At 37.1% G+C, this 10,451-nt stretch overlaps 1 protein-coding gene across 1 annotated transcript; it reads right to left on the bottom strand.

The window, feature by feature from the left end:
- Positions 1–355: 355 nt before the first annotated feature.
- Positions 356–4,756, bottom strand: LOC107748185 (calsequestrin-2-like). Its single transcript, XM_016562884.1, has 9 exons — positions 4,252–4,756; positions 3,394–3,478; positions 2,679–2,779; positions 2,465–2,576; positions 2,005–2,078; positions 1,740–1,870; positions 1,592–1,637; positions 518–572; positions 356–414 (listed from the first exon to the last, which is right to left on the bottom strand). The coding sequence occupies exons 1-9, from the start codon at positions 4,486–4,488 to the stop codon at positions 356–358; spliced, it is 900 nt and encodes a 299-aa protein (XP_016418370.1). The 5' UTR covers positions 4,489–4,756.
- Between the last annotated feature and the right edge of the window lie 5,695 nt (positions 4,757–10,451).

Raw genomic sequence — 10,451 nt, 5'->3', positions numbered from 1 at the left:
GGAACTGAGTTTGACACCCCTGCCATAGACCCTCTTCAGTTTGCCTACCATCACTGAGGATGCTATTGTTTATGTCCTGCACACTTCTCTTACCCACATTCACAGAAACAAAGACCTACAAGGCTCCTATTTATTAGCTCAGCATCAATACAATAGTACCCCGCGGGCTGACCTACAAACTCAGTGATCTCGGATTGAATACCACCCTTTGCAGCTGGGTCCATGACTTCCTCACAGGCAGTGAGAGTAGGCCAGTTCACCTCAAACTCCAGCCCCACAGGGTTGTGTCCTGAGTCCCTGCTATACTCTCTCTACACATACGACTGCATGTCCTCTCACAGCTCCACTTCTGTTGTCAAATTTGCTGTTGATATGGTGCCACCTCCTTCAAAATCTCCAAGAATTCAAAACCATCTGAAAATCATATTCAAGGTCAAGTCCTTTTGATGCAGCTCACACTAAATTAATATCATTTGGCTTTTAAAGGAATGAAGAGGTGCCCTGAAATTGTACATACCAGGGTCCTCTTCTTCTGCAAAGGCTACAATGTGAATTCCATTCAAATCATCCTCCTGCAAAAGAGAACTTTTATTTCAGTGTGTCATTGCTTTACCAAGCAATGACACACTGTTTTGTGTGAATACCAAGGGTTCACACAAAACAAGGGGAGTCCGCTTTTAGTTGTTATGCCGCCCGCAGTTGGAATCAGCTTCCAGAAGAGATCAGATGTGCTAAAACATTAGTCACATTTAAATGCAGACTCAAAACTCATCTGTTTAGCTGTGCATTTATTGAATGAACACTGTGCGATGTCCGAACTGATTGCACTATATTCTATGTATAATCGTTTTCTTAAATTCATTTTAAACCTCTTAAATCAATTTTTTTAAATCATTTTCAAAGTTTTTAAATTCCTTGTTTTATTGTTGTGATTATTTTTTTTCTTTTCTTTTATGTAAAGCACTTTGAATTACCATTGTGTATGAAATGTGCTATACAAATAAACTTGCCTTGCCTTGCCTTGCCTTTATGATATCCACAGGTATTTCTCTGCTCTGCAACGGGGCTTTATTTTGCAATAAAGCTGACTTTTCACTGTTCCACTTATTACATGACCACTCAATAAATGAGTGCACTGGCAATGTGGACATAAAATATTGATTTGGGTTTCAATTATTTTATAACTGGATATCTTAAACCGGGTGCTTATTAGAAAAAAACAGTCATTTACAATATAAACAGTCCAATGTAATATAATATAATAATATTAATAGTGAAGTCCTCTGGAGTCATTTTTATGACAATCAATAACTGACATGCAAGATGGCGCCAGTCAAGTTTATATAAAACAAGAAAGTGAGTCTGCAGTGTGATAGGAGAGGCATCAATGTAGCTCTAGTTTAAGTTAATGTTTAAGCAGACTGATATAGAGCACTGCCATGGATGATATTAGGAGGAATCTGACCACTAGATAATGCAGCTGACCAATCAAAATAGTTTTCCAGAAAGCCATGCAATAAATTATGATAGTCATATAGAATATAACAATCATACAATTCCATAAAATTTTCATTTAAAAAATATTGCTCACCCAGGTCTCAAACATGTCTTCTGCCCTGAGCTTTCTTAGAGTTGGTCTGTGGAGGTCAATAGATATCATCAGTATGAATTTGACATCAATATCAAATATCTGTTTATCCATCCTTCAGAATATCATTAGATTAGCTTTTACTGATTACCTCCTGTGCTCGGATATGAAGGCCACCAGCTCTTCCTCTGAGTGTGGTTTGTCTGGAATGGTGACTGGTTCCTCCATGAAGGGCTCATAGAAGTCCACCTCATTCATCTTCAGAGTCAGCTCTTTTGCAACCTGAAACACAACAATTAAAGCAACACATCTGCCATCAGTAGAGAATTCTCCACTCCCCAAAAGAAAATAATGGCACAATGATAGCTTAAAGATATTCTAAACATAAACAGAGTATAAAATAAAACAATACTCACAGATTTCTCAAAGGTGGCAAAAAAATTGATAAAAGGCTGAAACTGTTCAGCTGCCTCTTGGAAAGCAAGATAATCTGAGGAAACCAGAGAAAATAAAAAAAATGAAGCTAGCATTTGTTTGTATATTTATTAAAAGGCAACTGAATCAAAAGTTGTAAATTCCATTTTGATCACAACTGGGACCTTTATTTTTGACAGTGTAGCCTACCAGAGTTGTGACTTGAAATAAATGACCTTTAAATGTCAACTATAGCTTGAAAGAGTAGTAGCCTACAATGCTCAAGAGATTTCTTTGTGCATTTAAAAACATAACTGGAATGTACAGACATTTAAAAATGAATGTGTTAACATTTATTACATGGTTTGCATACTATGAGGTATGTGTTTGGAAAGTGCAGAGATCAGATAACCACAGCTGAAGGATGTAACTGGTCCTCATAGTCTACGTACACATACTTACGTTCAGAGTCACGACTCTTGAAGAAACCAATGAGTTTGATGTCTTCCTCCATACGGTCAAAAGCTCGTAACTCCAAAGCATTGTCAATGATCTCAACCGGATCTTCCAACAGCTGAAGCATGAGGGAGAGATGGAGGCAGAAAGTTAAAATGGCATAAAAGCACTACAACAAATTAGATGTCTAGATTTACAATAAATACAGATTTTTTTTTACATCCAGAAGGAATTCCACAAGAGTGTCTGCAGCGAGCAGGCCATCAAATTCAATCACACGGTCCTCCTTAAAGACATAGACGCTGCCTTCCTCATGCAGACCTTCCAATGAAACATATAGACATTCATCATTGCAATGTAAAGTACGCTGTACACGCATATAGTCATACTGTACAGTGTATCAGCATCTGTTTATGCAAATTTTGCAAAAAACATTGATGTTGTTCTAAAATTCTTTTACTGGGATATTTGCAGAGGATTTTAGGAGATGTTTTAAGGCCATGTATCATGGGTACATAATAGTCATGTTTGTATCTCTCTATAGTCAGTGCAATGCACTGTTGCTTCCATCACTTTTTCACCAAAACAGATTTTCATTTTATTTTTGTTACACCTGTTAAACTAAGATGGAATGAAGATTTGTTGGGATAGATGGCTGAAAAGTGTTTAAAATATTTGACAGCTTATCGTAACACTTCATGAGGCCTATAAATTCCATGAATACACATATAGCAATATAATTCATAAACATTTATTTAATTTTGGTAATTCAGTTTAAATGACTAGTTTCTGTGTTTTTACTGTTAATCTTAAATGTATTACACTGCATTTCTACATTGTCTAAATTTCTGCATAAACATTTCAATGATGATTCTCATTCAGATATCGTACCCATATACTGTATTTGAAGTTTTGCATATGAGTTTTCACCTCACCTAGTTTCTTGGCAACCTTAGCATCTTTTTGGGAGTCAACCATTCCAAAGCCAATATCCTTTTCCTCCAAGACTTGAGCAGCTAACTGTGGAAAAACAAATCATGATTAGCACTGTAACGGCTGGGTTTTTGTTTGTTTTTTGGTCACATTTTTTATTTACTATTAGCTCAAGCTCCAAGGAAAATGTCAAATAAAATAAAATAAAATAAACAAAATTAAAGTCTAATAAAATACATATAACCTAAGTTTATACATATATGTATGCGTGTTTTAGAGAATATTAGTAGTACATGGAGTACCGCTGAGTCACACTGGCATCGTTGTCTAGATAGTGAACCTGTGAGCCATGAATTTAGAGTTAAGGAGGCCACACTTACATAATCATTTTAGAAGTGTTCTCGTTCCATAAATACCCACAGTGTCCTGCTTTCATCATGATGCGAGTAGTATAAATGGCTGAATTTTAAAAGCCAATACTCTAGGACCAGTTTCCTGAGCCCACATTCAGAAGCTATCAGGTGCACTGAACATAAAGTGTCTGATTAACATGGTGACTGATGACGTCCACTTTTTAATCCAGATATATACTTAAGTGAAAAAGAGATGTGAAGATAGACATGTCAGTCAGCTGCAGCCTGTGGGCCTCTAGAGTACTGATATTACATACAAAAAATTTATTTGAACCTATATTATATTACATTCATTTTTATTATTATATTTCATACTTGCAACCCATTTACATTAAATTTAATTTAAAAAGGCAATTCCATGTTGCTTTGCTCCAAATAACACTCTCTGAAGTCCATTCAGTCTTATAGCTTACACCATACATTCACTCTTGTCTTGTCCTCTCTTACCTCTAGCACTAATTCAGCCATTTGTAGCTGTTTCTGCAGCTCTTTTGCAGTTGGCAGAGGAGCGTGGTAGAACAGGCACAGCATGTCGTATTTCTTCAGGGCTTTGCGGTAGTTCTTCTCATTTATGTCCAGGACACGATCTTTGCCATCATAACGTGGGAATTCGAGGCCTTTCTCAGCACCAGCCAGGGTAGAGAGGCCCAGAGAGGCAAGCAGCAGGATCCAGGTGGTCTGCATGGTCTATACTAGTGACTTAAGACCTTTCCAAAAAGAAACAGTGGCTCTTCATGCAGCTCCAGTAGGTTTAAGAAAGCTCTGGTCTAGAAGTGTCACAAATAGGAATATAAGTCAAGAGTTTATAACAGAAATAATTACAGTGGAAACCGTCCAGGCCTTCTTCCACCGTTCTTTCCGAGGGTTTGCGTGCCCTTCTTCTGAAAATTCAGCTTTCTTCAGGCAAACCCTTGACACTCTGCTTCTCTCCTAACCACAGACAAAGAGTGGCTGGTGGATTGTGCTGGTAATAGGATGGGAGAGAGCAGACAGGATACCTTACATAGCAGTGTTCCTCTAACCCTTTTTTAGGAGCCCAGTTGTTTCAGAGCTAAAAATACCCCAGTTGGACAGCAAAGGGACAAGAGCACTAGGGAAGAGTGATTAGGCTTCAGCTAATGACATTTGATGCTGAGAAGGGAAAGGAATGATATGAAGACTTCACTGCAACATAAGACATATGTAAACAGGAGCAAATGGACTCTTTCCTGTATGTTCATGTGTGCGAGATGGAAAACAGCTTGCTGTTGATGACAAAAAGTCATTGTGTAAATTAGTGTACTGTACTGTAACCGGACACCTGTGTACGTCTTTGTGTGTGAGATTTTTAATTTTTTTGGTCAGGTATGTCCCACTACATGTGTGTGCAAGTTAAGCTGACAATGTACATGTGCTGTTAAATTTGGTGATTGGTGTTTTGGGCTCTGCAAAGCCATTTGCAGAAAAACTGGAGTCCCTAATGGAGACAGGAACCCTCTAAGACTGAAATTGTATGTTCTCTTGAAACATATTCCAGTAATATTTGTTTTACTTACAACTCAATTTTTTTAAGTGTACAATCAGTTATTAGAACTGTAAGAGGTAGTTTGAAGTCAGACTGTCTTTCAGGCTCCTCTGAAAACTGACAAATGACAAAGAGCACCATTTTTAAACTTTTTGTACCATTTTAAAACTTACTTTGTATTTTTTTCCATTCAGTTTCAATTGATTTCTCTAAATATGAATGAATGAATGAATGAATGAATGCGCACTGACTTAACTGAAATTAATATGTAATTAATCAAATTATGCCCACAGGCTTCTATAAATATTATTTTGTCTCCAGTCCTCACACTTGTTACTTTTAAATCACATTTTATAACTGAACCTTTGAAGTCTGTTTGACTTTAAATAGAGTTTGTTGACACAGAAATGACACCAGCAATGCTTGTGCCCAAATTAGGATCAGCTGTCTCAAGGATTCCTGTCTAATTGCTTTAGACACAGCATTCCTAAAAAAGTATTTTTCTTATACAGTCACAATGTCTAAAAAAATAGTCTTACAACACATAACACATAAATCTTAAATCAAACTAACTGCTGACATGCTTTACAAATCGCTCATGTTAGGTGATGCAAACCATTCCAAATCCTATTCTGGAACTTATTTCAGAGCTGTTTTGTGTCCAAGGGTAAAGGTTCATTGGATGTCGGGCAGATAACAGAACACTGGAAGTATGCCTTAGTCTGGGAAGACCAGACTCACTCTTTGTACTTGTGGTAGGTAACGCTTCCTTCTCTTGGTCTTCACTGTGCTTAGTATTGACAGCAACATAACAAGCATCACACTTAGCAGATGACGTTGCAAACGTTTTTCTCAGCAGTTGGTTTGGGCTATGGTGGAACTTGGTGTTAATTCTCAAGGATTTTAGTCATGGTGTTTGTGACTGACTGTACAGGTGGAAGCTTAGATTTAGCCAATCCGTAATCACAAAGTAAAACAGAAAGAAAAGAAACACTGGAGAGAGAACTTGGTTGTTACAGGTTCTCTGTTCAATATTTGTCTCAATTGAAGTTGCTAACTGAAACCACTAGATGGCATGTGTGTCCCATGTCAGACTCGTTTTCAGTAAATCATATCTAAGCTCCATTGAATACAGTTCCATTTTTATATGGTTTGGGGTGAGAAGGAAGGAAGGTCCTTTTATGTGTATGAAATTGAATGGCAGTCACACCCCAGATAGTCCCATTTTTTATGTTTACTACATTCATGAATACTGCTTTCCAGCCACACCTGTATGGTCCCTTTTAATATATCACACAAGATTTGAAGTCTGCATATGGTGTAGCAAACAATACAGCCATTCAGAAACTGCAGTACAACTCAATTCTCTCTAAAAAAAATTGTCCACAGTTTCTGCATTTCTCAAAGAAATGTAAACATTTAGCTGAAGATCCTAAATGAAACAGCTTTGGACATGTTCTAAGTGTACCCTGAAACCCTGTTTTCTGCGTTGGTCTGTGTTGTTAGCACTGACATTTAAAGCAATTTAGCATACCTCACAAACACAGAGGCATATTGTTTGATTCAAGCTATGCTGTGGATTTTTTCTTAGTGTCCTCATTGCTAACAACACTGAACATACAACCTCTCAATCTCCTCTATTTCTTTGTGTAATGGCCATCATTTCTCTCTTAATTCTTTTTAGTTCCAGAATATCAACCAAGTGATACTCTATGAATATATTACAAATGACAAATGATTTTGAATCCCACTTGAATGACAAATTGTGTACTAGTATATGTACTATTTAAATTAATTAACTGAGTTTGGATAGACAGGTGATCTCTTCGGATACAGAATAAAGTCTGTCTCTGCAGATACACACTATATTTTCTCTCTTTCCAGCACAGAAAAGCTATGATGTTCCTTTAAGACATACTCAAGGACAAAGTGAAAAAGTATGAGAAATTGAGTAAGAGAGAGAGAGAGAGAGAAGAGGGGGAAAGGTGATGGAAATATTTGACTTTCCAATGGAACATGAAATGTTTGAAAATTGCTGAAGACTACAAGTAAGCAAGATCAGTTGTATCACTGCATCAGTTCCACATTTCCTCCCTTTTCTCTCATTTAAAACAGACACATTTTCAACATATTGTTTATTTGGTTCACACACAAAGGGTTCTGAAGTGAACCTAAATGCATGCAAATAAAATGACACAATGCATTACCGTAAGAACACTATGATGTTTAGAGAGCACTGCTACTGATTAGAATCAAAAGGACATTTTAATACGTAACACAGTAAAGTGGCCTGAGGGTTGAGGGGTATATAAATAACAGTTACTGGAGCAGAAACACAGCATCATTAGCTGAAGGAGAGCTTGTGCCAAAGGTCTCCAAACTTGTTCCTGCAGAGTTCAGCTCCAACCCCAATCAAACACACCTGAACCGGCTAATTAAGGTCTTCAGGGTTACTTGGAAAATAACTGACAGGTGTGTTGAAGCAAGGTTGGAACAGTCTGCAGAAAGGTATATATGTGTTACCTACCTGCTTGTAAGACATATTTTTAGGATATCCGTATTTCTTTGGTTATGTATTTAGAGGTTGGGGTCGATCCCATGCAGGCATGGGTACACACCAGTATACCTCAAACCATCAGATTCATCCACTCAGTAAAACAGGGCCTAAGTACAACTCGCATAATTACAAAAACAATGCTTCTCTGCAAGTAACTAGCAGTTTTATGCTTCAACTAGAGGGCCAAAACATTGTGTTGCTTTAAAAATCTCAGTATATCGTAACAGAAAAGCTGCATTGAGATAAATTACTTCATTACTATTCCGGAAAGAAGTAATTACAGTTAATTTTTAAAGCCAAGTAATTTGCATGTATGTTTGCCTGAGAACCTGATCTAATGATACACTGTTTTTAATGGAGCTGTTATATCCTGCTTGTGTTAACTCGGGTAGTCTCCTCAGATTGTCAACTATATTAAAAATATATAGCTATATTGTTTTATGCATTCTGGTACTGTACCTTTCTGAACCACATACTGTATATCTTACGCACTAAAATGATCACTTCTAACCACTTTTACCATTACTTTTGTACTTTACCATTTTATATATATGTAATGGTAATATCACTTTGGATTTCTCAGAAAATTCTGAGAAGGTTACAGAGAGAAATGAAAAAGTACAAAGACAGCATGGTAATTTTCCATGAAGTCTGTCCCTTCTAGCGTCATCGTGCCTCACCCAGTTTCTGTCGTTTGATCTGTGACACCCTTTTTACCCTCCACCCTTCTGGCTTTTACCATGTACCATTTTTTACATTTTTTTTTATTTCTGAAAATAACAGACTGGAAAAAGCCAAAGTTGATCGGAGAAATAAAAACAATTGGCAAGAAATATCTAGGGTTTTTTTTATTGCAAGGTGATGCTGAACTCTACACTTTATATTTACTTATTTTAGAAGTATGTATAGTACAGTAGTATAAATGTACAGTACAGTACATCATGTTTCACTAAAGACTACCAGTGTAGAAGGTGCATGCAGTTGCATTATACATCGGAGGACATAGACCTTAAAAAGGACAGCTAATGATTAGAATCAAAAGGGCAATTTAATACGTAACACAATAAATTGACCTGAGGGGTGTGGAGCAATGTAACATTCCAAGGTACTGGAGCAGAAAACCAGCAGTATGAGAAGAAGGAGAACTTATGGTAATGACTGGTCATGGGTTGAACATCATCATTTAAGCAGACAGCAAGAGCAGATGTAAGATGATCCATCTTTACTACTGTCAATTTAAATAGTAATTTCAATAGCATTTAGTAGTTAAATATGTGTTCTGCACCTTGTGCTAAACCGGTTTGGTCCTGTGATGATGGAGCATCAGTGTGGCTCCTTTGAGGTCTGTTACCACAGGCCTGAACTCACTCCTAAAGTGTCTTGATTAACTCAGCATCCATAAATATTTATCTTTTTCATTCAGATGCCATTTTGTGGAATGATTACATTAGTTGAGGAATCTCCTGCACTGCCGAACCGCTTAACCGGCCATCTATATTGAATTTTGGGAATGTGTGGCATCCGTGTTTGTTTTGCTGTGGGTTGTGGTGGAGAACAGTATGATTCATCATAATATACTGAACAATGCTGTTTTCCATGTGTCTCTGCCCTGGTGTGTGATTGCTTGTGACAGGTTTACATTACTGCATGACCTAAGGCTTGACAGAGATGTTGTCTTTGAGAGATTGTTCACATTGTATGATTCAGTTAACTACCTTGTATTATAACCACAAACATGTTGAATACCTTTCAATATTAAGGTTAATTGTCATTTTTATACATAGCAGAGCAATAGACAAAAACAACAGTTCTGTCAGGACCACTATCGTCAAAGATGATTGACAATTAGCATACAGTTTGGATTGGTGGTATGGTTCTGTTCTGGGCAAGAACTCCCTGCGCATTCATGCAGCCTAGCATGGATGAGAGCAGGGAGAGCAGCGATAACCCCCCCAGGGTAAACAGAACAGAACCAACATAAATGTATTGCAGATATCGTTAAAGTTCAATAATGTCATGTACACATTTTAGAATTAGTCTGATTCAAAGGAGAATCAGAAGGCTGAATCCTGACTGACAGAGGAGGAGTTGGGGATGGAGGTGGGTAATTAGCTAATGACCAATGCGAAAACTGCTGGTAATACTGAGGGACCTTATATATGAATGCTTAGATAGGTGTCGTATTCCCATAGGTTGATGGGGATCAGCTGAGAGTCAGCTGATGCGAGCTTGACTAACGTGACCTGCCAGAACTAACGCTACGCTAGATTTTCTTAAAAACTCTTAACCAACATCCAAATGGCGCTGAATGTCTTGTATCTGGAAAACAGTAAATTTACAACAGTTAAAAGAGTTACAATAATTTTTTTTGACAGTATTTACATACATATATAGTTAATATTACTGAATTAATAAGAAGGAATTTTCCTTTTTTTTTTTTTTTTTGCACTTCATTACATTGTTTGTGGGGGGTTTCTTTCTTTTTTTTCTTTGTGTGTGTGTGTGTGTGTGTGTGTGTGTGCGTGTGTGTGTGTAATGTCATTTTGTCAAAAAATAATATTACATTTTAATGATTACAAATATTTT

This window comes from Sinocyclocheilus rhinocerous, unplaced genomic scaffold (assembly GCF_001515625.1).
Source record: "Sinocyclocheilus rhinocerous isolate Xijiao unplaced genomic scaffold, SAMN03320098_v1.1 scaffold289, whole genome shotgun sequence".
NCBI classification, from domain to species: Eukaryota; Metazoa; Chordata; class Actinopteri; order Cypriniformes; family Cyprinidae; genus Sinocyclocheilus; species Sinocyclocheilus rhinocerous.
Note: the sequence above shows the minus strand (reverse complement) of the source record. Positions and strands in the feature narration are given on the sequence as shown.